The 27699-nt window shown below is 36.3% G+C and overlaps 9 protein-coding genes across 9 annotated transcripts; 1 reads left to right on the top strand and 8 right to left on the bottom strand.

Moving 5' to 3' along the window:
- Window positions 1–980: 980 nt before the first annotated feature.
- EV154DRAFT_548042 (uncharacterized protein) lies at window positions 981–3740 on the bottom strand. The gene is made up of 9 exons (XM_051604789.1): window positions 3169–3740; window positions 2741–3092; window positions 2602–2664; window positions 2418–2541; window positions 2104–2353; window positions 1975–2034; window positions 1811–1915; window positions 1444–1733; window positions 981–1386 (listed from the first exon to the last, which is right to left on the bottom strand). The coding sequence occupies exons 1-9, from the start codon at window positions 3257–3259 to the stop codon at window positions 1024–1026; spliced, it is 1698 nt and encodes a 565-aa protein (XP_051462108.1). The 5' UTR covers window positions 3260–3740; the 3' UTR covers window positions 981–1023.
- A 357-nt stretch (window positions 3741–4097) lies between these two features.
- Window positions 4098–6473, bottom strand: EV154DRAFT_494626 (uncharacterized protein). The gene is made up of 9 exons (XM_051599923.1): window positions 6353–6473; window positions 5938–6292; window positions 5812–5874; window positions 5607–5730; window positions 5286–5535; window positions 5146–5208; window positions 4969–5073; window positions 4678–4910; window positions 4098–4603 (listed from the first exon to the last, which is right to left on the bottom strand). Exons 1-9 carry the CDS (start codon window positions 6444–6446, stop codon window positions 4271–4273), a joined length of 1620 nt encoding a protein of 539 aa, XP_051462109.1. The 5' UTR covers window positions 6447–6473; the 3' UTR covers window positions 4098–4270.
- A 972-nt stretch (window positions 6474–7445) lies between these two features.
- Window positions 7446–9241, bottom strand: EV154DRAFT_494628 (uncharacterized protein). Its single transcript, XM_051599924.1, has one exon. It carries the CDS (start codon window positions 9157–9159, stop codon window positions 7477–7479), a length of 1683 nt encoding a protein of 560 aa, XP_051462110.1. The 5' UTR covers window positions 9160–9241; the 3' UTR covers window positions 7446–7476.
- A 28-nt stretch (window positions 9242–9269) lies between these two features.
- Window positions 9270–11277, bottom strand: EV154DRAFT_494629 (uncharacterized protein; the record flags this gene model as incomplete). Its single annotated transcript, XM_051599925.1, has 1 exon — window positions 9270–11277. A coding segment is annotated over exon 1 (1813 nt), but the record flags the coding sequence as incomplete, so codon positions are not given.
- Window positions 11278–11543: 266 nt separating this feature from the next.
- On the top strand, window positions 11544–12881 carry EV154DRAFT_494631 (rab-GTPase-TBC domain-containing protein). Its single transcript, XM_051599926.1, has 5 exons — window positions 11544–11921; window positions 11976–12018; window positions 12074–12449; window positions 12511–12738; window positions 12790–12881. The coding sequence occupies exons 1-4, from the start codon at window positions 11793–11795 to the stop codon at window positions 12626–12628; spliced, it is 666 nt and encodes a 221-aa protein (XP_051462112.1). The 5' UTR covers window positions 11544–11792; the 3' UTR covers window positions 12629–12738; window positions 12790–12881.
- A 399-nt stretch (window positions 12882–13280) lies between these two features.
- Window positions 13281–13687, bottom strand: EV154DRAFT_412775 (synaptobrevin-domain-containing protein; the record flags this gene model as incomplete). Its single annotated transcript, XM_051595533.1, has 2 exons — window positions 13281–13441; window positions 13510–13687. Coding segments are annotated over 2 exons (339 nt in total), but the record flags the coding sequence as incomplete, so codon positions are not given.
- A 561-nt stretch (window positions 13688–14248) lies between these two features.
- Window positions 14249–15878, bottom strand: EV154DRAFT_457368 (Elongator complex protein 4). The gene is made up of 4 exons (XM_051597400.1): window positions 15402–15878; window positions 15010–15329; window positions 14788–14947; window positions 14249–14729 (listed from the first exon to the last, which is right to left on the bottom strand). Exons 1-4 carry the CDS (start codon window positions 15832–15834, stop codon window positions 14371–14373), a joined length of 1272 nt encoding a protein of 423 aa, XP_051462114.1. The 5' UTR covers window positions 15835–15878; the 3' UTR covers window positions 14249–14370.
- Window positions 15879–16074: 196 nt separating this feature from the next.
- Window positions 16075–18112, bottom strand: EV154DRAFT_494640 (uncharacterized protein). The gene has a single exon (XM_051599927.1). It carries the CDS (start codon window positions 17959–17961, stop codon window positions 16090–16092), a length of 1872 nt encoding a protein of 623 aa, XP_051462115.1. The 5' UTR covers window positions 17962–18112; the 3' UTR covers window positions 16075–16089.
- Window positions 18113–18480: 368 nt separating this feature from the next.
- Window positions 18481–20414, bottom strand: EV154DRAFT_494641 (uncharacterized protein). The gene has a single exon (XM_051599928.1). It carries the CDS (start codon window positions 20401–20403, stop codon window positions 18496–18498), a length of 1908 nt encoding a protein of 635 aa, XP_051462116.1. The 5' UTR covers window positions 20404–20414; the 3' UTR covers window positions 18481–18495.
- Between the last annotated feature and the right edge of the window lie 7285 nt (window positions 20415–27699).

Genomic DNA, 27699 nt, shown 5'->3' on the forward strand with positions numbered 1-27699 from the left:
AAGACTCTTTTGATACTCTTCAAGTTTAGTGAGCCTCTTTTTTTTTCGATTTACTGTTCAAAAAAAAAAAAAAAAATCTAATCATATGTTAAAAAAAGCATTTCAAAACTTATCTAAGATAATAAATCCTACAGCTATTGCACTCAACTTGGTAAGAAAGCGTACAAAAATTACAGTTACTAACCTCCAGAGATTTAACGACAAAATTCAGTCAACGATACAAGCAGTCTAATTATTAAACCCATAGACATTGACAGAGATACTGAAACATGTGAACCAATTATCTGTCAACTAGCTACATGTTAGTATCCTATTTTACGGCGAAAAATATTTTGCTTGTTGTTGCTTAGCTTTGAAGGATCTGCAGTGGATCGCTATTAAAATATTCTAGGACGAGCACCTTCTTGTTTATCATATTGTATCACTCCCATTCCCGCATGAGTTACTATCATTGATGCTGTTTTTGATGTTATTTGGGTTCAAGCCGGATTTGTTAGGGTTATTAATTTTTTTGGGCATTTAAAGAAATAGGAAGGGGGAATGTTTTCCCTCATCTACGGGAAAATTGACTTTTAAGGTTACGAAGAATCATTAGATTTTATTCCTTCTTTTTTAACAAATCGGGAAGATTTATCACCGAATTGATACTCAAAATTACATGCGGCATTTTTGTTATGTGAATAGCAAGCCACTATTTAGATGATAAGTTTTTCTTAATTAGTTTTGCAGATCAGACAATTTCTTAACTCATTTTTTTTAAAAAATAATGCACGGTGCAGAATTCAGCTTGTAATTATTCTGCTCTTTATATCTTTTATACATATTAGGTGTGACAAGTATTATATATTACAATACAGACTTATTAGCTACTGTAATAGTACCTACCTCCCCCAATTAAAAAAAGCAAATCAATCTACGGGAATACTTTAAAGTTTACAGAATTTATTATTATACCACAGTTGTAGGCATTATGAAGGAATTTTAAGCTTTTTAAAAATGGCATAATATTTATTAAATTGAGACTTAAGCATTACCATCAGGTTTTTGGGCCGAAAGACCCACACGGATGCCAGGAACTTTATTTCCTTCAACAGCTTGAGGTCTTTGAAACTTTTCGCTTAGTCGCCCATTATTAATATTAGGTATAAGTGCTACTGACTCAACGACAAGGTCTGTCTGAGAAGAATGATAATTTTTCTTAGCAGAAGGGTCATCAGGAATCTCCACATATTTTTTTTCGATGTCATCCCAATTAACCTCCATGACAGGTTCTTTGACTTGGTCTTCCCGTTGGGGGTTTTCTAATTCTTTAGTTTCCTGTCCCTTTGTTTTGGACTTTCTCTTTCTAATGAAACAGAAGAAAATAATGGCAATACCGATTATACCCTTATATGCATTGTATTAGTATAGATTAAAGCCCATAATGCTATACATCTAACTTACTGCCGCTACACCAACTGCAATACCAGCGATAGCTCCTGCGCTTAATTTAGAATTCGTGGAAGCTTTTGGTTCGTCAAGCGGCTTGGGAGTTGCAGAAGCTTTTGGTTCATCTACTGATGTGGAATTTGAGTTTGGTAAAACCACAGCTGCTATATTTGGGTCAGAATATTTTTCGATCCAAGTAATGTTTAAAGGATCTGAAACATTCAGCGTCAATAAAGAAAGAATCGGTTTTTCGGTAGAATCAATTCCAAATAAAACAAACACCGTCTCGTAATTTATAACAACAGCTAATATCACATAAATTATGCTTTTAGTACACGGATCATTTATATATTCTTAAATACATTATTATGTTCATTCATACTTGCGTGTTCTGATCTCATTAAAGTCGGGTTGCTCTTGGCTTCAATTGATTGCTGTGTCCATTGGAAAGTATCGAGATTCAAAGTAAAGCAGTAATCGAGAAGAGCTGTCATAATGTTTGGGACGGTAAGTTTCTGAAAGTCAATGTCAATTTTATAACCTTACGTTTTGGGCTTAGATTGCTATTTCCTCCATAAAGTAGTATATCTCGTTGTTTAGGTCCAACTAAATAGTAAAATGTCAATAATTGTTTTAACAAATGTGAAGCTGTTGTCTTCCCAAAAAAAAACATACTTAATGTCGCAGTATGACCATTTCTTTCGGTTGGTGCAATTCCGTTGAGTACCTGTACACCCCACTCTCCCCTCGTTAAATCAAATGAAGTAACATTGTTGAAAGCAAATTGCCCAAATGGGGTGCTTGGAGGTGCTTGATATCTACCACCAAAGTAAAAGAGTCGCTTATTTGTGGGATCATAAACTGATTTTTGATATCTCGCTAAGATGCCGGGATTGTTGCTCTGGGTGGGATAAACTGACCAAGGCTGTAGACTCTGCTTTGTAAGTAAAAGGTAATAAAATGTTTAAAATAAATGTATAAAAACGTACATCTGATGACTTTCTAATATCCAGAAATGTCAAGCTCCTAAAACCAAAAAATCTAACATTGATAGCATCATTTTGGTAATATGATATGTTCGCATCGGGCAAAATATAGTTTTTATCGTAGTTTCTATGGGTTTTTTTTGTTAATGCTTGGGTTCATAATCAAATTTGCGAGTAATTATCTTACGTCTCAAGACCACCATAAAATGCTACACCATATTCAGGAACATAGGAGGCGGCCGTGTAATAACTAGAGAGATAGAAACATTTTAATATTTGCTATAACATATCACCGCATTAATCATCGCATAAGTTATTTTATATACATTTGTCTGATACCATATGGGTCTTCCGTGTAATCAGGATATGCTTGCCATGTTTTAGTTTCTCCATTAAAAGCGATCATTTGATTAGGTAATTTTGTGGTCCCACTAACTCCGCCGCCGAGAAGTAACATGGTTTTTCCATCTGGTAATGGAACAGTTGCTATTCCATTTCTTCCCTTTATATCTAGACCGTTTGTATTTGTGGTGATTGTAACCCATTTATTCATAAATTCGTCTGCCGTTGTTTCACTAGTATTGGATATGTCCAGCATAACCATACTAGTCTCTGCTGCTTGTTGGTCTAAAAGTCTACCCCCAAAGCAATAAATTTTATTTGCCAAATAGCCACATGCTAAATATTTACAAAAAAATAATTTATTACGAGTACACATTATTGGCATATGTTATTTTAAAAAACTTGGTCATACATGGTTCTGTTCTGGCCTGAACAACCTGGGCTGTTGCATGATTAGCACTGATCAAAAGTAGAAATATAGCTGCTTTATGGAGGAGTCGCATTTTAATTAGAAGTTTTGCCGGGAAACTAGAAATTTACCCCAGGTATTTATATTGATGCCAACATTTAAGGTGTAACATGGGTACGAAATCTAGTACCATATTTTTTCTGTGAAAAAACAAATAGGTTCACATTTATCGCTTTTTCATGGCAATACAAATTACATATTCAGCTTAAATGTAGCTCTATGTATGGCAAGCACATAAGCAAATGCTACTTTTATATTCAAAGTGATCATTCAAACAAAGAGACTGTACCACGTATCACAACATGCCCTCCTTAATCACATTTAGTAAAAAAAAAAACTTACCTTTTTAAAGTGCAAAAGAAAGTATTTTAAGCTAGTCTCCGCTTTATCTGTGGCATTACTAGCAATCCTGTTGTGTTGGACGTAGGTGAGCATATAAGCCCATTTACTTTAAAATTAAAGTCCCCCATGTCACTGGTGACAACATCTTTGTAAATAAGCATAATGATCTCTTTCTGTGATAATGAAAAAATACGAGAGCATGGTTTACAGAGATAATGAAATATTCCATAGCACTTGCCTGTTTCGCCTTTCTTCACATTTCAGTACTATTTTATCCTTTTTGATAAAAAGTACTTACTTTCTAGTCTGGCTATTCAAAATCGGACCCATGATTAAGGAACAGTCGCAGTTTCTTTAGCTTGAAGTGTAAGGTTTGTTTTACAAATTCGCTTTACTTTTACATGTTACATTTAATATCTCTTGTCTAACTTTTGAAACATTGAACTAGTGTTACCACAATCGTATTTTTGTACATCTCTGTAACATAAGGAAAACAAATAATAATAATAGACCATTCTGAACCAGAAAAGGTCGAATCTGAACGGCCCTTCTTATCTTTCTTTTCTTTTTCGCAGCTTCCGAATAGGATAATATTCCTGAATAAAAGGAACATGTCAATTAAGAAATACGGCACAATAGCTAGGGTTTTATTTATTAACCCAAAAGTACTAAATTATGTTTTTGGGTGAATTCTAAGAGTAAGTTATGTAATTCTTCCATCAGGCTTCTGTAGTAACCTTATATCACTTGTGTCAGTAAGCCAATCTCCATCAAACACATTGGGCCTTTGCAGTTTATTGTTTGTTTGTGCAGTCCCCTGAAAAAGCATTGTACTACGGTCGATCATTGTGGAGTTATTTTCTGATGCTTCAGTAGTATAACCAAAAGGTTTGGTAGGAGCAGGAACATATTTTGTTTCAATTTTGTCCCAATCGACTTCCATATCTGAGGGTTCTTCATTCTGTCCAACCGCATCTCTTTTGATCTTTCTTTTTTTAATCAAAAAGAAGATCAAAAAACTGATAATGATACCACCCTTGTACAAAATTTCTTGTCAAAAAAAGAAAGAAAAAAGCGTTTTTTTTTTTTTTTTTTTTTTTTTGTACTTACTAGGGCTGAGCCAACACCGACACCAATAATAGCTTCCTTGCTGAGAGTATGATTTTCTGAATAAGGTAATTTAGTCGTTGGGTCAACAGCTGGTACATTGGGATCGACAAAGCTATTAAGTAAAGTAATTCTGGATGTATCTGATACATTGAGAATTAACAACGAGAGTGTAGGCACATTGATAGGATCTTTTCCAAAAACAATAAACACCGTATCGTTGTTTACAGGAACAGCTAAAGTATAAAAAATTAGGAGATGTGAGGTTACATGTTTGAGCACATTATTTAAAACCTGAGTGTTGTGTTCGAATCAAAATTGGATTGTCTGGTCCTTGTAGTGATTGTTGCGTCCACTGATATGAATCAAGATTCAATGTGAAACAATAATCGAGATTAGCTATTAAGTCAACAACATGTTAGTCAAGTTCTTTTAATAAGCACGTATAATTTGCTTTTTTCTTATCGTTACGTAAAAAATTATTTGCTTCACTATGTCCGCCATACACCAATATATCTCGTTTATCGGGCCCAACTAGTGTAAATGCAAATCACAGTAATGAATTACTATCCCCCTTTTTTGAAAATTTTAAACTGTTATCCTCAGCTTACTCAATGTGGTCGAATGACCAGTTCTTGTAGTAGGACCTACTCCATTAAAATCTTGCGAACCCCATTCACCTTTTGTCATATCAAACGTGACTGAGTTTTTAAACGTATAGTAGATGACAATAAGAGATGGAGGGTCTTGGTATTTACCGCCAAAATAAAATATACGGTTGCTTTTGGCATCAAATACGGATGTTTGATACCTTCCTAAATAAGTTGGTGTATTCTTTTGGCTGGGATAAACTGACCATGGCTAACATAAACATGAAATGTGAGTAAATATTATTTAGCTCAACCCTAATGATGAGAATATAAAAAGTTTACATTGGATGGATTTCTGATATCCAAAAAAGTCAGACTTAGATACCCAAAGTTTCTTATGTCACTTTTATCATCTTGATATGCAGTTACATTTACACCAGGAATAGAAAAACTCTTATTGTAGTTACTACCAAAGAATACGGTTAATACCTTCTTCTTTTTTACATTATATACATGTATATATATATATGTCTCATCAGAATCCTACGTTTCTAGACCTCCATAGAAGGCAATTCCATGATCTGGAACATATGTAGAAGGTGCATGATAGCTTAAGTATTTACAACAAGTGTCAGCATAGATGCTTAAATCATTAACATGTTGTTGAACTCACATTTGTCGAACACCATACGGGACTTCATTGTAATTCCCATACTCTGCCCAAGACATAGATTTTGCATTGAAAGAGATTGCCTGACTATTCAACTTGTTGTTTCCAGGTGTAAACCCGCCGCTTATTATCATAGTTTCTCCATCAGGTAGTAATACACTTTGAGGACCGTCTCTTGGTCGAACATCTGCACCACGAGTATCTGTGGTGACGTATGTCCATTTGGTTTTTAACTCGTCTGCTGTGCTTTGGCTCAGGTTTAAGATGTCTAGTGTAATCATGCTAGTATCGGATTTTTTGACTTCGATACTGGTAGCACCCCCAAAGCAGTGTATTTTGTTTGCCAAGTAGCCGCAGGCTAATTTTTGCAAATAGTTCTTAATATCATATGCTAAAATTACTTGTTTAAAATATTTACATGCATCGTATCTAGCTTGGACATTTTGCGCTACTGCATATCCTGAGATTGTTAACAGAACAAGTGTTACTGTCTCAAAAGAAAATTTCTTCATTACGAAACCGAGATAAAAAAAAAACCCTTCTTTTTTTTTGTACACACTTTTTTCTCGGTTACCTGCTATTTATAATTAAATTTGGGTGTAACATGTGTACAGATTAGTGTACCGTATAAACCATATCTCGACAATACGAACAAACTAAATGAAAACTGATGGAATATAGTATCTTTGCCTTCATATTTTAACTGCTTTAATCAGTGATATCAGTTACAATTATTTTAGAAGTAAGCCGACAAAAACTATTTTGCGTATGGGTGGGGAAACAAAGAATTCTTTTTTTTTAGTGTGATACTCTAGACACATGATATATTTTGTTACGCTGGTCGATGTTCTTCTTTTTTTGTTCTATGCCTATTTAGATTTACAACGTTCTCTTGTAATGGCATCGTCCACTTGTACATCCCCATTCTTACTGTTATTTTATTGTCGCCAGATCTATTCCCTCCCCAATACATATACATCAAGCTTTTATGATCCATACTTCCTTACAGAGCCAATTGTCCACTCTACTTATGACGTCAATCATGAGAGCTTAAAAACAGAAAAAGGTTAGACAGACCGTAAAACTTGCTTCCTTAAGTGACACAAACAGGGTTATGTTAGAAATTTAAAATAGAAGAGCAAGTGTTATGGAAAATTATAAAAAAGTTGGAACGCATCACATCTGCGCATTTGAATATATTTTTTTCGAATCAGATTCTATGATTACGATAATTCTTGGGTTTTTTTTTCAAAATGATTTACAGGCATTCTTAATTTAGCATACTCAGCCCATTTTCATGGCCTTTCATTGCCATGTAGGACATCAAATCATTATGTATTTGGTATGTAAATATGACATAGCTAAAAATAGGTTCTGATAAATCCCACAATGAAAGCTCAATAATTTAGCAGAGGTTACACAGCCAGACAGTTGAGAGCAAGCCTGTGTTTTCTTGAACGTCTACCTGTAAAAAAGAGAAAAAAGAGAGGGGGAAAGGGGGCTCATGCCAATCATAGTTTTACAGTTTTATTTTAATTTTTTCTATATTGTAGCAAGTTTCTTATTAAGATATAATCTGCCAACAGATTTACAAACAAAGTCCACATAACCTGTGGTATGAATATCATGCCCAAAAATAAGCGTTGGCGGGCCTTCAAGTAAAGATTCCAAAAACTCCTTTTCAACACAGGTCAACATTTTCCATTCCTCTGCCCTTTCCATCTCGTTTACAATCTCATACTTTTGCATGAACCTCCATTGACCCACACATCCTTGCGCCACTACAGAAAAGAATCGAATTCGCCGTTCTGCATCATACGATTCCGTACGTAAACCATGTAGGGCAACGGTTTTAAATTTTTGATACGGCATGTGAATCTGTACCTTATGCCGTCGATCCTTTTGTAAATGGGCAAATAACGACAAGGATTCCAACTCTAAACACCGAGGTGACATGTAATCAAACACTCCGTTAAAGGAAGAACAATGACGCATCGTCAAGCTTTTTAGTGGATGCTGCTTCACTACACTGCAATCCATCGATACCCGCAAGACGATATGATCCAATTCTAAACTTTGTAGCCGTTGACACTGTTCCAAAATATGATTGATACGAAATGGGTTTGATAAGTTACATCTAGGTTCTGCAAGGCTCAAATGGACGAGTTGTGGACACGCTTGATGGATTGCCAATATCAGTTCATACGAGCTCATATCTTGTGGTACTGAGCCAAACCGTAGTTGAACGACATTTTGCAATATAGAATGGCAACTACCAAATAGGGAGGATGATAATAACCAGGACACTGAAATGGTATCGTAAATATCTAATTGTGTTAAACTTTGGTTTTTCATTTGATCCAATTGTTGAAAGTATTGGAAATCGGGTTCAATATTATGCCAACCCATATGTTTTATCAGGGGGCAACGTTGGATAAATTGACGGTAGATGTGTGCTGAACAAGGGGCAATCAAATCTTTTCCTTGACCAGCATGATGAAAATAGCATGAGACAAGTTTGGGATATTTCATACTGATGTAAGGTAACCAATCTTGATACCTGTCAGCACCAAATTGACACTTGAGCTTAAATGATCTGATGTCACTGGAGACGATAGGACCACCGGTCCATATGGCCTCTGCATGAATACCATCCAAAGAGATATTTTGTAGATACATACAGGCTGCTCCTATCGATTCTACAAGGTCAACAGTAATGACTTGATAAATTCCCATGATCGTGAGATTCCTTAAATTGGGTGTGTAACCTACCAACACTTCAATATCCATGTCTATCGAGAATAGGTCCAATGTAAGGCAAGACAGTTTACAAGAACCGTACACAGAAAGAAACTTTTGTTGCATGGAAATGTCAGTGATGGTCTCGTTGAGATAACTGTGCCAGATCCGACCATCGATATGGACAGATTGTACGTATGGACATAATTGTTGCACCTTTTCTAGTTCCTTTTGATCTAGTTTTTCCAGGAGGATCTGAAGGGTACGTGTGTATCCTCCCAGGGGAAAGGGAGAAGATGCACTGTTACTGAGTACATTGATGAGCTGTTTATACTCCTTGTTTGTTTGGATAGTGATGGATCGGTAAAGTAGAGTGATAAAGGTTCGGTAGAAGAGCCGATTGGCAAGGACCAATTGATATCTGTCAATGGAGCACAAGTGTCGGTCAATTTTTTCAATAAGTTCAAAGGGTAAACGAGACACCATATTAATTAATCAAAAAGCAAAAAGAAAAGAAAAAAGAACTAGTTAAAAAAAAAAAAGAACTAAAAAAGATTGACGGTTTGTGCTGTGGGGTGGGGGTGGGAGGACTTACTGTAACAATCTTGCGCAATTTTAAATATTTTTGCGTACTTTCAATTATCAAAACAATGAGCAATAGGGATTATGGCAATACTTTTTTTTTTTATGGGTGATAGTTATTCCTTTTTATTATTATTCTAAAATTGGTTTTTGATTGATGATCAGGTTTTCTATAGATTGACACATGATGTTGACAAAACCACTGTAATAAATGTTTTCCGGTGCCCAGGAAGCGGGATGAATGGTAGAGGTATAAGGCAGACGACTTTTCACAGCTTGTATATCCCAAGCCTTTAACGTCTCTGTCGTCACCAGCGAAGTCAATGCTTGTATATCTCGTTCATCCAGGGTATCAAATCGTTTAGCATACTCCATTTCCCGATACTTTTCAAAGCACTTTTTCTGTCCCACACCATGATGTCGAACTTCATAATCACTCATGTATTTCCATGAGCTATGATTATTTGTATTGACAGAGAAAAAGCGGATACGGCAACCAGCATAGTAACGCTTTGTACGGAGACCTTGAATTTTGAGCGTCTTGAGTTTCTGTCGATTCAGATCAACCACTACTTGATCTCTTCGATCCGTTTGAAAACAAGCTAATAATTCTACATGTTCCAAGTTCAAACATTGTTGTGAAATATGACTCAATACATCTTGCGTAAACGAAGCTCGTTTCATTACTAATCTCTTCAACGGATGCTGCCCTCCACTATTTTGTACTAGATCACTAACATTGACATGCACATCCTTCATATCTAAACTCAGCAATTGAGGGCAATGTATCAAGATATCATCCACAGCATACGAAGCTCCTTCTTGTACTTTCAAATGCGTTAAATTCTTGTAGCGTGATAAGGTTCCAATCACTTGACTTGGTGTGATATCTCCAGGTGGTTTTCCAATTGTCAGCCAAGTTAGTACCTCCAAAAAACCTGAGTGTCCCAATGGTGATCCCGGTAAAAGAGCAGTCGAGAAATTTTCATAACCTTCAATTCGAGTAGGGTTAAATTCAGCCTGAGAAAACAATGGAACATCTTCATGCATCTGTATCTTGTTCCAACGCATAGTCTTGATATGTTTGCAAGATCGTGCAAACATGGCATAAGCTCGTTCGGGTAATTGGTATCCATTAGCTTCTTTGCCTAGTCCGCTATGTTTGAACAGGACATGTTTCAGATAAGGGTATTTAATGGCGAAATAAGGTAATAACAATGGCCATTTAGAGGAACCAGATTTGGAAGACAGTGAAAAGGATTCAAGCAAAGTGGGTAAGAGGACAATAGGATCATCATTCTGGCTAAATTGAGGTAACAAGGCAGGACTAGGATCCGATCTGTTGCATTTGATTGTCAAGGAAACAAGTTGAGGACAGTATTGATGAATGGTTTCCAAGTAACCCAGAGTAATGACATGTTCACCATTTAAATTCAACAAACTCAGACTTTTGAGTCTAGGACAGAGAGATAGGATGGACCAGACATCTAAAGACCCATGATCCAATGTATTAAGTGTGAGATGTCTCAGGTTACGAGAGCCATAGTGTTGAAATACATGATGTATGGCGGGTGACAGACCTCGAGGAGGGTGAATGAACGATATGGGAGCTTCCGAATCAACATAGTCAGAAGAGTCCAAACAATAGAGTTTCCAAGACAGTCTATCAATATCCGAAAAGGCTTTAGTCAAGTTGTAAATGTCATGGTTAGATAGTTGCGGTACATCCAAAGCGAGTGAGCGAACGTTATGACCCATATCCACCACAGCAGGCAAGATACGTTGTAACTTTTCTCGGCTATCCATTGTCATGGATCGATAAAGAAAAGTAAGAAAGAAGTCATGCCATGATTTAGAGACATGAATGAGTTGTAGTAAATCATCTATGCTTGTATTTTGAGAGACCAGTTCAATGATTTCGAACGGTAATTGTTGTAACAGAAAAGGCATACAGAAAAAAAAGAGATGTAGATAGACAGATGGAAAAAAAAGGGGGAAAGAAAAGAAACTGCTTTATAGCTCTGATATTTGGTTAATTTGATTGGATTAGATCATTCATCATCTCTTATGGGTGATGTACCAGTTAGAATTAGATAACAAAGTCAACCATTGCCAATCAGAAAATTTTTTGGGATAAAATTTCTAGGTCGAAATTTTTCCATGGTCATTCTGTTTAAGGGCAACTGATACACACATTATTGTTGATCATGCAAGTCACGGGAGATGTCTGTTATCAATAAACACTTGGCCGATCGACCGGTTCATGCAGTTTTTTTTTTTTTTTTTTTTTTTTTTTTTTTTTTTTTTAATAGTTATCTGACAGACATTATGTTCTCTCAGGGCCTAAACAATATTCCGACTAAATAAGCCATAATCTATTAAAAAGGATGTCAATATGACGTGCCAGAGAGAGAGGGGTCGTATTTAGTAGGAGTTCAGAGACACTGTGAGATTTTTTTGTTTTTCGTTTTTACACAGCAAGGAGAAAAAAAAAACTTTTTTTTAATTAAATATTTATTGAGCTTTGACTTGCAAGTATGAATCATGATGAAGAAGAAACTTCTTACTTGACTGATTTTCAAGAGATTCTACAATCTGAAGTCTACGTAGACTTGGAACGGTTACGTATATTAGCACGACATGGCGTGCCTAGTCAATTACGTGGTGTAAGCGTCCTTTTCATTCTTAATAAGCTGTTTAGATTAACCTCTTCTTTGTAGGAGGTTTGGAAGTATTTGCTAGGCGTGCAACAAGCAGATCGTTGTAAGAACATTGAATCTTTAACCATTTGTTTATATACTTAAATCATGAAAAATAGCAAGAGAGTTAAGTTCTTGCAAGGCCAGAAGTGAGGAATATGACCAAATGGATAAAGAGAATAGCGATATTGCTAAACGCATTCGAGCAGAAGTCTCCAGATACCAACGCAGAGTACCCCAGCTTGAAGGCAAAGAAAACGTTCAAGTCTTTGTCAATATAATCCTGGCCTACCTCAACTCTAACCATGATGTCGAATACAGTGCCAGCTTAGTTGCTCTCTGTGCCCCATTCATTCATGTTCTCGACACCGAATGCGATGCTTACTTTTGCTTTGAGAAACTCATGCAAGCCATGGAAGAACATTTTCTAAATGTTAGTCTCAAGGAACAAGTGGCTCAGTTCATGACCCTGTTTCGGTGTGGATTACCGGAGCTGTAAGTTTTTTTTTTTATCTTTCTTGGCTGAGTTGCCTATTGTATTTACACCTTTTGACAGTTGTAGTTACTTTGACGATGAAGAGGTGGATATCAATGAATGGTCGACATCTTGGTTACAGAATCTGCTGGCTAAAGAGATGCGCTTTGAGAATCTTGTCCGCCTATGGGGTATATGACTGATGGCATATGTATTTCTATTTGATTTGTATATGAACATACCTTTCTTTATTAGATTCTTACTTTGCAATGACGGATCCTTTTGCATTTCATCCATTTGTGTGTCTCTGTAAGTTAGTGTGCTGTAAAAGAAGTGAATGAGATATTAAAACTTTTTCAGCCATCTTGTTGTGTGTGAAGGAGGCGCTTGAGGATTTAGAACAGTCAGAAATTAGAACAATGTTACTTCGATTACCTCTTTTGAACATGGAAATGGTAACGTTTGTGTGACAATTACAATTGCATTTTATTTATTTGTTTATCTCATTAGGTGATTGCGGATGCTTATAACTTTAGACACGAAACCATTGAAAGGCAAATGAGTGAAAATGGAGAATTATAACTACTAAATATAATAATTGTGTATAGATAAGTTTTTTTTTTTTTTTTTTTTTTTTTTTTTTTAATAAGAGGGAGAGGGAATTAAAGTTTTTATTCGCTTGATTGTGCTGGTTGTGCTGGCTGTGGTGATGAATCGCTCTTTGTCTGTTTAAAATAAATTCCGAATTAGTTATCTGAGCCCCATTCATTTTTTTTTTTTTTTTTTTTTTTTTTTACCTGTGTACCCACAATAGAACCTGATATAAAGTAAATAAAAAGGTTAATACGCAGTTATTTATCACAAGGAGATTGTCTATTACCAATAATGATACCAAGAATAACCAAGATAGTGACAGCAATAATAATCTTCCACTTTAAATCCTTCCACCACATTCTCTTTCTCACTTGATTAGCTCCACGACGAAAGTGACCTGCAGTAGCCTGTAAATCCTCTGTAGGATTAAAGAAAAAGGTCAGCACACATAGACTATTCACACGCCCTATTTTTTTTATTTGTTACCAGTTTTTCCTCGAAGATCGTCTAATCTTTCACCTCTTTGCATGACCTTGTCAATGTTTTCTTGCATGATGCCAACAACCTCATCTACTTGTTGTTGCACTCGAGTAGTCTTGTTGTTACCAGCAGCACCGGTTTCTCCGCGTTGTGCGTTGGGAATATATGGGTCATAAGGTTCAGACCTATCTTACGTTGTTAGTTTATTCTCTTCATTTACTTTTTATTATTAGTTACATTATAAGTTTTTTGTTTGTTTAAAGAAGAGAAAAAAGAGATAAAAAAAAAAAGAAAAGTTAAACTAAAAAATATAACGCCGAGATTTTTTTTTTTCTTTTTTTGTCTCGCTTTTTTTTTTTTTTTGTATGATGTCAAACTTTAACCCTTTTCCCGTAAGCCGTCTGTCTTTAAACGTTATTTATATACACAAAAAATAAAAAAAGGTAGAAAGAAATGGCTGATTTCTTATTGTTTGTTCTTTTTGCTTGCATTATTTTGCATTGGATATGCCCTCTTTATTATTTGAATCTGTCAGCTGCTCCGCCAAGCATTTGATAATAAAATGAAATCATCCATCACACACAAGAAACCACACTAACCCATCTGTACCACAACTGGTAAGAAAAAGCAAAAATTCCATTCGATGTGCCTGAGGTGCTTATTTCCACACCCTAACCCTAAACCCGCATAATCTCTCAATGACGATGGTCGTACCCAACTTATGACGTGCCTATATCTACATCAACTAATTAAAACATCGGCACACACACCCCCTTTCAGTTGGTTTTTTATTAATGAATTATTCTTATACACTGTGGTATTTAATATACTCTCCCTTCAGGGTCTATCATAAACACCTCCGTCTTTTTAAAACTCCAAAGGATCCACTTTGCCAGGCGTGGACCCACATCCAACCTTTTTAGGCCCACGATTAGCTAGTGAAGATAATCCTGCACTGGATGTTTCCTTCTTATCCTTACTGGGACCTGTCGCAGAAGGCGCTTCTGTACGGCGTGTCACCACACCTCCCTCCGGTGGCAAGTGGAATGTCTCAATCGCGAAACGTTTACGTCGGAGCTTAAATGCAAGATCATTACTACCGCCGGCTGATAACACGGATAATTTCGTGCTGGGTGGTAAGAGGGAGTTCAATACTGGTAGTTTATGCACATGGAAGAATCCATGATAATTTTGTGTATATGCTGCTTCACTATACACTGGGTCTCCTATTCAAATCCTCTGTGTTAATCATTGATTGCACTCCCTATTTTAGTTAATCTTTACCTGCAAATGATTCAATTTCAATTACGGCATCCACCATATGTTCAATACGTCGCATCACATGAGGAACTTCGTCATACAAGTAGGCTGGCACTGTAATCACAGCTGTACCAAATGAAAAACGAAGCAAACCACGAAGTGCATGACAGAATTTATATAAATCCTAGGTAGATTTACAAATTAAGTTCTCTTTCATTCTAAACACTTAAAAATAACTATATTTACATGAGGTGACTTGGATTGCCAGCTAGGTGATGCCAGTGAATGAATAGCTACTCTTAACGCATTACGTGGTGTTCCAGGTGCAACGGGTATAGCTGAACTAAATTGTCCATCCAGCACAACTTTACGAATTTGCTTCAACAAGGTTTCGTAATCATCCACTTCCTCTGTATCATCTTGCCATTGTAATATCTCGGTTTTGGCTTCCTCTAATACTGTAGCTGGTACTCGTTTCGTCAGATCAAATTGGCTGCAATAAGGCTTGGGTTCATCCACTGCTTGATCCTTTTGTTTCTGATCTGTACTGACAGGTACAGGTGATGCTAAACGAAAAAAAAAAATCCATGTTTAGTACACAACCTCTCACCAACACATATTGACAGTATGAAACTCACCAGGCTTTGACTTGACACCGGTTTCGAAACGCTTTAAATGATTGTATCTCCAAGCAATCTTTAAACGATCACTTTCGGCATCGGTTCTTGTATTCTTATTCTTATCAGTCTCGTCGTCGTCGTCTCTATCGGAAGTAGACAACCACATTAAAGTTTTCAACATTTCTTGAGGATCTTCATCGCGTGAGGTAACAGCCACATGATGGCCTGATGCCATACCTTGTGCAATAAAATACTTTAATAATAATTGCGCATATGTCGTGGCACGATCCTCTTTAATCAGCATAATAGTGCCCACAGGTTGTCCTCCTCCCAAAATATCATCCAACGAGGGTACACCGGTGGAAATCAAAAGCTGTCCATTATACGCACTGAGACGAGACCCAGAAGGTAATTTGGGTTGCTGATCTACGTTACGCTTCTTAAAACTCATTAGAAAGAAAAGGTGCTGTCAACTTTTTCTCTTTGCCTTGCAAAAAAAAAAGAGAGAAAAAAAGTGTGACGAAAAATGTCGAGTCACAATAGGCTTTCAGTTAATCTCCCGCCCTAAAAGATGAACGTAGTGCATGATATATATTCAGTGAGAGCAATTTAAGTCGAACTAAACTAGAGGTTCAAAACGTAACTATAATTCTTAAATTAACAAAGCGTAAATAATTGTTTTACACACAAGAGGAAAAATTACGGTTTATTTCGAGATTTCAAATGATACCCGCATATGGGCAATCGGGTAGTGTCTTGGTGATTCACTAAATCTCAGATTTTTTACACCGTGACATTGAATGAATACCCTGCGCATAGAGGAGCTGTAGTGTGTATGACAAGAAGACATCGGTACTTTTTCAAATCCTTTAGTAGATTCCTTACGATAGTGGGATATGAAATGGCAATGAACCATGTCGCTGCCTGGAAATTTGAATTGGACACCGAAAATATCGTTTTTAAAATTAGGCGTGTAGTTAATAACGATTGACACTCTTTGCAGGTCATTTAAACGTGTCAAGTCTAAAATGAGATTATCATGATTTCGGTCTTTTTCATAACCAATCAGTCTTTCAATGTTTAGATGTCCAATTCGAGGGACACAGGTCGAAATCAAATCAAATGTTTCTTGACTAGGACAAGGTCCAATCAAATCCATATCAAAAGTGGTAAATTTCGATTCCAATTTCAAAATGCTTTTTGGTGTTGTAGTATTGATGTCCACTGTCTTGATATTCGGGTAGTTGGTCATCATCAAATTTAATAAGCCAAGACTGAACTGTTCCCTGCTTTCATTCACACTAAAATGGACATGGTTTACTGTGTCTAGTCCATTTACGAGTACACTGGTATCAGGTATTAACCAATCGAGTTTGTCTTCCTCCAAGCTACAATTAATATCACACATATAAGACAGACTCTTCTGATCTGATATTCCCATTTTAGGTCCTCGGTAATTTGTATCATTAAATGATAAATTTTGACGTTTTATTAAACGCTTTCCCTTCAGTGCATTCATTACGGAGTAGACTTTTGTCATGCTGGCTTTGGTACATGGTGATGGATTACTATGAGCGCAATCATACGACCCTTTAAACATGATAGTCTTGACAGAATTCAGCTTTCTTGCAAACTCCATCAAAATTTCTTCGTCTTCTCTGTCTATCCACGTAAGAATATCTTCAGATGATAAAGCAATCTCGAGATTCTCTAGATTATCCGTCACAACACAGCGGAGTAAGTATCTTAGGCATGCGCTAGTAAGTTTCGGGATTTCTAGTTTCAAGCTTTTCAGTTTTGTAACCTTCCGGTTGATATCTTGGTCATAGACTGAATCAGGTACTTCACATTTGTGTTTCAAATGAAGTTCATGGAGAGTAGTGCAGGAATTCAATATGTTTACACAAGACACATCGCTATCAGGCTGCATATCTTCTATAACTAATTTGGACAACTTTGTGAAGTCCGACAGCAAGGAAGCACCTCGAATAGGCTTTTTTCCATTGACAAGATACTTGTAATCTATCTTCATGTATTTTAAGGAGTTCCGCAATTTATAGTAAATTCTAAACATGTCATGTTCCCCAAAATCAACATCATACCCTGTCAATCGTCCGGGAAATATAGCTTCAAATTCAGGTATGTCCTCCACTTCTGACTCGTCAATCCACTCCAGATATTGCTGGGCTTGATGAGATTCCGTAAGATCAAGCGTCTTCAAGTTGTTTAATTCATTTAATAGCTTAAAGAAAATTCGACAGTCTATAGTAAATTGGACTCTTTCGCCATCGGATTCGTATTCTGACTCTATGCCATATTGTGTAGAGAGATAGTTAAAATCGTCATGGATGATAAGTGTTCTAGTCCACCTCTCAAGTTTGGCAAACTGATCGGGCTTTTCGTAGTTTATTGTGAACTTTCGTCTGTTATTCTCACCCACTACTATTACTTCGTAAAAAAATTCGGTAGCAGGGCCTTGCCATGCTTTACAGACCCTCATGCAAACAAACAGTGTTCGTTTGTGTAGTTCTTGAAAAATCATACGCACAATCTCTGTTGGCAATTCTTGAATGAACATGTTGTTTTTTAAAATGATTATTAAAGTGAAAAACTAATATTTTTTTTTTACTGTCAAATCGCAGTTTAGTTTCTTGAGCTGTCCAAACATGGTTAGTTTTATACCGTGCTCATAAGCGACTATCACGGGCCAATGAATGACAAATCTATAAATTTGTCACTTGTGGCTGAAACGCAGGCCTTCTGAGGCTTTTACATACAGACCATTTACAAAGTCTTTACTTTATAGGAAGCCTTTGGTATTTGGTTACACTAAGAATTCACAATTCTAAAAAAAAACATACAGCTTGGAACATGATAAAGCCCTGACATAGAATAAATGGACTATCCCTTAAAAATCAGCCGTTACACAATGTTTGTTTTTTGTCAGAAAATGAACGAAAAATGTCGACTTTATTAAAGCCCAAGTGAGAAGATATGTTGCATTTTTTTTATCAAGAGGTGGAAACAGACTATTGTTCAGAACGTAATTCTCATCTTCAAAAAGTGCATCTGTGTAAAATGGGAACGATTGCAAAGACAAGGATAGAAAAATTTATTTTGAAATAATGAATGATAGTTTTAAGCGGGTGACCCACTTAGATTTATTCGAATAAACATACTGAGGTTTTACACGTACCTTCGCCTGTTTTAGCCCATTACATTGAATCAATACTCTACGCGCAGATGTACCGTAGTAATTATCACAGCCAGCCTCAGGTAATATATCTAACTTTTGTGTATATGCTTCACCAGGATTATAGCAGACGGAATAACAATGAACAGTATCATTGCCTGGGAATTTGAATACGGCACAGAACATACCTTTTACTTCCCGACCTTCAAAATCAATAATGATGATCACCTTTTTCATGTCACTTAAAGCAGTCAAGTCCAAAGAAAATTTACTATCGTCTTCATCATTTCTATTTTCACATGGTCTTTCAATTCTCAGATACTTCATTCGAGGGACATATGTCGAGATCGAACCAAATATTTTTGAATCGGGAAAAGGTCCAGTTAAAGTCATACCAAAAGTAGAACCTTTAGCTTCCAACTTTAAAGTGCTTCTTAGTGTTGCAGTCTTGCTCCTACCAGTCTTGATACACCCAGTCTTGATATTCGGGCAGTTGGCCATCATGAATTTTAACAAGTGGAGACCAAACGGCTCCTTGCTTTGCTTCACCTCAAAAATGATATGATTTAATTTCTCTGGCCCGATCACCGAAACACTAGTGTCAGGGACTAGCCAATCGAGTTTATTGTCCTCCAGGCAGCCACTAATAATATCAAAACTTGAGAAATTCTTATTGTCCATTATTGTGATCAAAGTGCTTCCATATAAACTATCGCTAAAAGATCCTTGGTATTCAACCCTACGTTTTCCATTGATTGCGTTCATTACCGAGTAAAGCTTGGTCATATTAACTGTCGGGATTGGACGCAATGTAGTAACCCCACTGTTAACTCTGAAAGAATCAAACCAAACAGCTTCTACAAAGCTTAACTTTCTAGAAAAGTCCAACAAAATATCTTCATCTTCTCTGTTTATCCATGATACGATGTCATCTGATGATAAAGTAATATTAAGCTTTTCCAGATTGTCAGATATAGCGCAGTGGATTAAATATTTGACGCATGCGCTAGAGAGTTGCGGGATATCCAAGTTCAAGCTTTTCAATTTTGTGAGCTTGCGGTTGCATTTTTTATCGAAGACCGAATCAGGTACTTGACATTGACGTTTCAAGAAAAGTGATTCGAGGGTAGGGCATGCATTCAAAATTTCTACACATGATACATCACTGTCAAGTGATGTGTCTTCTATATTTAATACAGTTAAGCAGCTAAATTTGGACAACAAATACGCGCCTCGCATAGTCTTTTCTTCATTGACAACGTGCCTGTACTTTATCTCCATAAATTTCAATGACTTCCGGAATTGATAGTAAAATCTGAACATAACCTTTTCCGAATAATCATAACGTTCATTCTCTGATAAAGGTCCGGGTAAAATAGCCTCAAATTGAGGCAACTCCCTATCTGCCTGGGCAATAAGCTCCAAATAATGTTCAGTTTGAGCAGAATTTACAAGATTAAGTGTCTTCAACTGGGGTAGTTTTGACAAAAGCTTGAAGAAAGTTTCACTGTTAAGAGTGTATTGTACTGCTTCAGCCTCGAAATCGTAGTCTGTGTCATCGCCATATTCGGATGAAACATAGTTATCGTCATATTGGATCGTAAGCAGTTTAGTCCACCTTTCAAGTTCGGGAAACTGAACGCGCTGGTTCAAGACCATTGTCAACTTGGGTATGTTGCTGGGAATCACAACCAATTCCTTGTAGAATGTTGCTGCTGCAGGCTCATGCCATGCTTTACAGACACGCATGCAATTTAACGCATCACGTTTTGGCAAATTTTGAATAATCTGTTGCACGATCTCGATTGGCAGATCTTGAATGAACATGTTTTTTAAAAAAATAAGAAAACAGGGAAAAAGTTAAAATAAGCTCAGCACGAAGTATTTAGAGAAGTTTTTTTGTTTTTTTTTAAAAAAAAAACAAAAAATAAAAAATACCCCCCACATTATATGGAACAAATATTATCAATATATATGTTTGAGCTGTTCCTCAATCTTCAACCTCATTTTGTTCATCCTGTTTAGTTTTGTACTAGTTTCGTGGTAAAAATCAAACTTTGCTGAAGTGAATTTGACAGCATGGCAGAATTGTTATGCCATTCTCCCGGGTGTAACTGTAAGCTGAAGTATCTAAGGCACCATAAATCTTGATAAATAATTTTAGCATAAGCTGTACACCAAAAGGACATCCAATTTTATTTCCTCCTCTCTTTGGTCTACGAGTACTCGTATTCCTATGATTTTGTCTTTTGTTCAACATTTTTTCCCAAGAGGATACACTGAACTTGGTCTGATTGATATGATGGGGGCGTTTTTAATTGTCATAATAGACACTATCACTTTCCATCTAATACATCAATATAACTCGGTATATCGCATTAACTCAATTTATTAATGGCTTTATGTGTGTACCTGAGTGAACTATTTATACCTAATTGATAAAAAAACATAACAAATGCGAAGGTAATATATGAGGGTATTATTTGTGCCGTATTTGACGCCTAAATAAATCGAATACAATTACTATTTAATCTGTCTTGAGTTATAATATACTTCATATATTATAACAGACACAGTACCAGTTCTCATAATCTTCTAACTGGAAATCATACCCTACATTGGACCCCGGTTGGCTGATTTACTGCGGTTCCTTCTAGCACCTACGATGAGTAATCAAGTAATCCAATAATCGCACGTATTACTAAATGGATAAATGATTTCTCTGCTAGAAATTCCGGACATACAACCATAGGCTTACATAACTATATTTTATAAGCTATGTTTCATGTCGTTACTGATTTATATTTCAAATCCAACAATTCCCAGTCTCTGGAAATGTTTATTCGATCTACGCAGAAATTAATTGAAGTAATAATTAAATATAAAAGGACCTCTATTTTTATCATGACAAACTCTCCAGCTTATAATAAAGGATTATAGAGTCTCATTTATTTACTTGCTGTGGTATTTGACAAAAATATTACAAAGAAAAAGTAATGAGAAAAAAGTATATCTTTATTCGAGGTAAAAATAGACTAAAAGAACTCTGCTGCGATGAAATAATTGATCCTTTTTATATTGAACAACTTCCCCTGGTAGTTGTGTTGAGTCAACCTTTCTGGTCTTGTAATAAATCTATACTCAGTTTCCCGCCTTACATTAAATGAATTCTACTCGTTAGAATTGATTTCAAATAACGTCGCCCTGAATCAACCGATCTGGGACACTCTTATTGTTCTGTTTAAAATACAGAATTCCAGTAAGGTATTGTGTAACGGTGGCTAGTTAAAAGATGCATAAGGTTTTTGTGTTTAATTGGCTGTGGTAGAACATGTAGTTATGTCTGATCATTTATCCATTCTGTTGATTATTTTTATCTAAGACATGGGTAAATATGTGATCCTAAATATAGAACATCTTATCGATGTTTGTATATTTAGTTGTAGAAAATAGGCATCCAAATATTCCATGCACTACTTCTCTTATACACTTACAGTCGTATAAGTTGGGTTTATCAATATATAAGTAAATGAACCATTTATATAAATAGCTGTTCTATTCTCTCTATGGGTAGCTAATCCATTGAGAGAACTATTAATATTAAGTTTCTCTTTCTTATATTTCTTGATTTGATCGGAGAAGCTTCTCTTCCCGACCGGTGATATCGTAACTCAGTGGTATAGAATTCTATATCCAACTGTCATTCGTATATCGATTTTAAGCCAATCATGCAATCTTTTTATATAGAAATATGTACTCATAGTAGGAGTCGTTGTGTAGCAGTATACAGGTGTATGCTGTTACTCAATATTAAAGGATGTTTTTATTCCATGTTTTTATTTTATTCGATTTATTTGTTTATTCTCAAATAAATCATACCCAAATACGACTGTGCTAAATCACACATATAGATTGTACATATAATAAATTCATATCTCATCATCACTGATAAATGATAGCTAAATCATGATCAGGCATAAAAAAGGAATCCGCTAAAGCCGGTCACTATTTTAAAGTGTCACGTATCGTAACACCAATGTCCAAACTTAAGACATGTTATTGTTATTATTTCTCTATTGACTATGCGTAGCACTAATTGTCCAATATAGATATTGTTATTGATAGCATACTCATATTGTTAAGAGTAGTATCCTCAGCCTCGTCTAGTGTTCGGAATGAAGATCGAAACTCTCGAGCGAGCTTCGATCGTGTTCCAGTCGAAGCTCGCTCGGATGCGTTTTTTTGCAGCTCGAGCTCGCTCGAAGTTTCTTAAGCTCGGCTCGGTTGCGAATACGATAGCTCGAACTCGCTCGCCCTTTTTATTACACAAAGTGCACGTCAAAGTGATGTTAATTACAGAAAATTATGATAATAAAATTGTTATTTATTGAAATAGAAGTTGGAAAAAGAAAAAGTTTTTTTTTTCACCAGCCTTAACACCAAATTCGGATAATTAAATCAAACTGTTACTGCATCTATAATTATAATACATTTGGATTTGTGAACATGAAAGTTTACATTAATTCTGCTACGTCATGTTACTATGGTTGCTGTAAAAAATTGGCTTAGTTGGGTATAGTGTGCAACACTGTTTCATTTTCTATGGTAAATGTGTTTGCTGGTTGTACAATTAAATAAAAGTCCAAAGCATTTTAATTGGAATTATTAGAGCATAAATAAAAAAAAATGGTAAAGGGAAGAAAAGATTAAAATCAAGGGGAAATGCCATCTGTAGTCTTTCAAGGACCTTAACTTTAAAGTGACTACTATCGACATTTTAGCCGAGCGAGCTTCGAGCGAGCATCGATCGAAGCTCGCTCGAACCCAAAAAAAGTGGCGCAAGCTCGAGTACAAAAACTCGGTTCGAGCTTCGTTCGAACTGGCGCAAGATCGGTGCAAGCTCGAAAAGTTCGAACACTAGCCTCGTCCATTCCATTTATTATAAATACTCTTTATTTTTCCTCTTCTTAAATCTTCAGTTAACTTTAACATCAATAAACTCTGACAAGAATTCTAATTGATCCTATTGTTTTTTTCTACCTTTTTTTCTGCAAAACTATCCTATTTAAGCCTACTTTTGCTACAACGACACTTGCTTTATTTTCCAATTAACATTTCCCTTTTTATTCTGAATTATTACAACTTGCACTATGGCTAAAAAATTGTTGACAATTCCAAAACATTTGTTGACAAATAGTTGTTTGAGAAATAGCTGGCATCGATTTGTTTACCACCGAATTTTTTTTCAAAATCAACAAATGTTGTTGGTTATTTAAACAAAGTTGTTTGATGTAACTTTGTTGCTTATGCAAACAACTTTGTTGATTTTACGAACAAGTCTTGTTGATCCTACAAACAATTCTTGTTGAACCTTTCAACTATTTTGTTTGTTTCATAAACAATACTTGTTGGAAAGTTCAACAACTTTTTTCGTGTTTCAAACCAGTGTTGTAGCGCTTTTCCATATCTTCATTTGTAAAACGGTATAAAACAACCAATGGTTTTGATTTCATTATCATTCATTCATCATTTTATATAAAACACGTGACAAACTATTAGTGTTCAAACTTTTCGAGTTTGCACCGATCTTGCGCCAGTTCGAACGAAGCTCAAACCGAGTTTTTGTACTCGAGCTTGCGGCACTTTTTTTGGGTTCGAGCGATTATCGATCGAAGCTCGCTCGGCTAAAATGTCGATAGTAGTCACTTTAAAGTTAAGGTCCTTGAAAGACTAGTGATGGCATTTCCCCTTGATTTTAATCTTTTCTTCCATTTACCATTTTTTTTTATTTATGCTCTAATAACTCCGACTAAAATGCTTTACTCTTTTATTTAATTGTACAACCAACAAACACATTTAACATAGAAAATGAGACAGTGTTGCACGCTAAACCCATCTAAGCCAAATTTTTACAGCAACCATAGTAACATGACATAGCAGAATTGATTTAAACTGTGCCAAACCACATAGCCTAGACGTAATAAAAGTAGATGTAATTGACATAAATGGGAAAAGTCTGTATCACAGATCTATCGGTAAATAAAGTAACAAGATCCAGTGACATTGAAAGGATCTAAGTATATCCATTCCGATATAAGAACAAACTTGACTTGTGTATTCAACAGTCAAAGAAGAAATTTATTGATGACTAATTACTGTCAAATATGAAATTAGTTTCTAGCTGTCATTTAGTGTAAATAGACCCCAAATTAACATCTTAACATCTTGGTCAATAAATTTATAAAGGATTTCTAAACGTACTTATGTACTTTGTTTTATTCTTTATTTTATTAAATCACACTACCGATTTATTACATAAACTTTCATGTTCACAAATCCAAATGTATTATATTTATAGATGCAGTAATAGTTTGATTTAAGTGTCCGAATTTGGTGTTAAGGCTGGTGAAAAAAAAAAGGTTTTTTTTTCTTTTTCCAACTTCTATTTCAATAAATAACAATCTTAATATCATAACTTTCTGTAATTAACATCACTTCGACGTGCACTTTGTGTAATAAAAAGGGCGAGCGAGTTCGAGCTATCGTATTTGCAACGGAGCCGAGCTTAAGAAACTTCGAGCGAGTTCGAGCTGCAAAAAAACGCATTCGAGCGATCTTCGACTGGAACACGATCGAAGCTGTTGAGGATGTCATAGATTATAATAAAAGAATCATCACATTTTACATAATAATGGATGATCATGTATAAATATTCATGGCTCACACTTCGCCCCATTTGTTATCATCAGAACCGTTGGTGTCTGTGCACAAGGTGATTCGCCTTGTGACGAGTAAAATATTATAATACCATAAAAGTATAATACAATCCCATAGGCGGAATATTCGGTTGCTGAATATTACACGCACTAAACTTTCTCTTTGGCATTTACGTAATGTCACCTGCGGAGATGAATTTAGATCCTCACGTACTTTGTCTTTACTTTGTAAGGCAGGAATTACTTCATAACATATTTATTTAAACAGACATTGCGTATAACATTATATCATATTCCTCTAACGCGTCACATATATTATCCGAAAGCCATCTAATCATTTAGTATAAATACCTGTAGTTTTTGCTAGTAGAATTCCCTAATCTAAATTTTCTCGAAATAAAAGATATACAAAGTTCTAACAGTATTTTCTTTTGTTACCTTAATTTACATTTTATCTCCATCCCAAACATTTTTTACTGTTAATTACTCAAATGAATTCTACTGGTGTCAACTCTCCTGCTGCTAGTCAAGTTAGCCAAGACTTTATGGTTAACCCTTTGAATGTATCCGCTGGTAACGCTCCCTTCTTCGGTGCTAATGGTTTCAATGCTACTAGTGGTAATGCTGAAGGTGACGAACAAATGAGTGAACCTCATACTCTTGGTTCATCCGCCTCTCAAGGTGGTTCTACTTCCGCTCCTTTGGATGAGCATGCAATGTTGAATAACATCATTCAAGGTCTTCGTGAAGAGAAGGCTGCTCTTCTTACTGCTTTCAGTGAGGCTCGTGCCAGAGGTGATTATGGTGCGTCCGATATCGCTTTGGAAGACATTGATCGTATTAATCGTCAGATTATCAAGTTGAACGGTTTTGACTCTGCTTCTGTGGCATCCACTGCCAATTCTGGTAGCTATGATGGTTTTTCTTCCTCCCACTCTGGTGATGGTCTCTCCTTGTCTCGTAGAGATTTACCCCGTTTCCAACTGGCCTCCAGTATTGTCCGTCCTTTTCCCAACGATGAGGTGTTTGAATCTGCTGAGCATTTCCTGCAGACGTTTGAAAACATTATTGCTGGTTCTGCCCGAGATATGGAGAAGGTGTGGAAACAATTTTTGCCTTTGTGTTTGCCTAGTAATGACCACGCTTGGGTCAACACGGAGTTGAAGAAGTGTACTTCGTGGGCTAGTGCTCGTGCCGCTTTCAAAGAGTACCATGGTTCGGCCAAGATTACGAGTCATTATACCGACATGGTCTTCACCATGAAGATGACCGTACAAGAGTCGATTACTGACTATTCGAAAAGATTTCTTCAGACGGTGTTTAATGCTGGCTTGTCCCAAACGGACCCTCGAATTGCTGATCGGTTCCTCTCTTCCTTGGTTTTGCCTGTCCAAACCATCTTACGTATGACGCTGGCACGAACTGAAATTTTCGCCAACAAGGATAAAGGTTGGACTGTGGAGTATATCACACAAGTTGGTCGTGACGTTTTGGGAGATGACAATTCTGTCTATGCTGGTGCTGCTGCTGTAATTCCCTCTGGTAGCAAGAGAGAGGAGCTCTCGTCTGGTCGCGAGGTCGAGGTCCGACGCAAGAAGTATCCCTTCAAGAACAAGGCTTCCAATCGAGTGGTCAAGACCTTATTCTGTTCCCAGCATGGCAAGAATGCTACCCATGAGACCAAGGATTGCTTCAGCCTGAAGAACAAGGGAGAAAAGAGAAGTGGTGGGCGCAAATGCTTCCGATGCCAGCTTCCTTGGAGTCCTGGCCATGTGTGTCAAGAGTCTCGCCCTGTTCTTGCCGTTTCCGGGTCAGCCGAGAAACAGGCACAGTCAGCCGCTTCCATTGAGGAGCAGGCCACGACCGAAGTCAGTACGATGATGGAGGGATTGTCGTACGACAATTGTAAGTATCCGAATTACGAGATAAAGAGAGATTCAGAAAGTAAAGCTAATGCATTTAATCTTTTGACTCCTATAATCATAGAGAACCAGCACCTGGTCGGGGCCATTGACACGGGTAGCAGTACCACTTTCATTAAAAAGAGTACATTGATAAATAAACTAAAAATAAATAAAATAAATAAGTTAAATGGTTCCTATAATTTTTTGACTCCTAATAGTGGAGCAGCTCGCATTGGCAAAACTAACCTTTTGAAATGTAAATATTCTAATGGTATTGTATTTGATCATGCTTTTGAGGTCATGGAGTTCAATGATGGATTTGAGTTTGACATTTTACTTGGCAAAGATATTCTTCCTAAAATGAATATTGGTTTGACCGGGGTTGCTTATAAACTTGATGGTGCTTTGTCACACTTAGATGATAATGCAGCTTTTGAAAATGTAAACATTGATCACGCTAATGAACATGAACCCGATAATTCGCCTGCAGGTACGCCTGAAGA

Source organism: Mucor mucedo, assembly GCF_025094135.1.
Source record: "Mucor mucedo strain NRRL 3635 chromosome Unknown EV154scaffold_9, whole genome shotgun sequence".
NCBI lineage: Eukaryota > Fungi > Mucoromycota > Mucoromycetes > Mucorales > Mucoraceae > Mucor > Mucor mucedo.

Excerpts from the sequence above, each read along its gene's own strand:
- EV154DRAFT_548042 (XM_051604789.1), bottom strand. The coding sequence starts at position 3,259 with ATGCGACTCCTCCATAAAGCAGCTATATTTCTACTTTTGATCAGTGCT. Across the intron at positions 1,916-1,974 it reads TAGCAATCTAAGCCCAAAAC|CTCTTCTCGATTACTGCTTT; the intron begins GTAAGGTTATAA and ends ACATTATGACAG. Across the intron at positions 1,387-1,443 it reads TTGCAGTTGGTGTAGCGGCA|GGTATAATCGGTATTGCCAT; the intron begins GTAAGTTAGATG and ends AATGCATATAAG.
- EV154DRAFT_494626 (XM_051599923.1), bottom strand. The coding sequence starts at position 6,446 with ATGAAGAAATTTTCTTTTGAGACAGTAACACTTGTTCTGTTAACAATC. Across the intron at positions 5,731-5,811 it reads TTCTATGGAGGTCTAGAAAC|TAACTACAATAAGAGTTTTT; the intron begins GTAGGATTCTGA and ends ATTCTTTGGTAG. Across the intron at positions 5,074-5,145 it reads TGAAGCAAATAATTTTTTAC|CTAATCTCGATTATTGTTTC; the intron begins GTAACGATAAGA and ends TTGACTTAATAG.
- EV154DRAFT_494628 (XM_051599924.1), bottom strand. The coding sequence starts at position 9,159 with ATGGTGTCTCGTTTACCCTTTGAACTTATTGAAAAAATTGACCGACAC.
- EV154DRAFT_494631 (XM_051599926.1), top strand. The coding sequence starts at position 11,793 with ATGAATCATGATGAAGAAGAAACTTCTTACTTGACTGATTTTCAAGAG. Across the intron at positions 11,922-11,975 it reads TGCCTAGTCAATTACGTGGT|GAGGTTTGGAAGTATTTGCT; the intron begins GTAAGCGTCCTT and ends TCTTCTTTGTAG. Across the intron at positions 12,019-12,073 it reads CGTGCAACAAGCAGATCGTT|CAAGAGAGTTAAGTTCTTGC; the intron begins GTAAGAACATTG and ends CATGAAAAATAG.
- EV154DRAFT_457368 (XM_051597400.1), bottom strand. The coding sequence starts at position 15,834 with ATGAGTTTTAAGAAGCGTAACGTAGATCAGCAACCCAAATTACCTTCT. Across the intron at positions 15,330-15,401 it reads CGGTGTCAAGTCAAAGCCTG|CATCACCTGTACCTGTCAGT; the intron begins GTGAGTTTCATA and ends TTTTTCGTTTAG. Across the intron at positions 14,730-14,787 it reads TGAAATTGAATCATTTGCAG|GAGACCCAGTGTATAGTGAA; the intron begins GTAAAGATTAAC and ends GGATTTGAATAG.
- EV154DRAFT_494640 (XM_051599927.1), bottom strand. The coding sequence starts at position 17,961 with ATGTTCATTCAAGAATTGCCAACAGAGATTGTGCGTATGATTTTTCAA.
- EV154DRAFT_494641 (XM_051599928.1), bottom strand. The coding sequence starts at position 20,403 with ATGTTCATTCAAGATCTGCCAATCGAGATCGTGCAACAGATTATTCAA.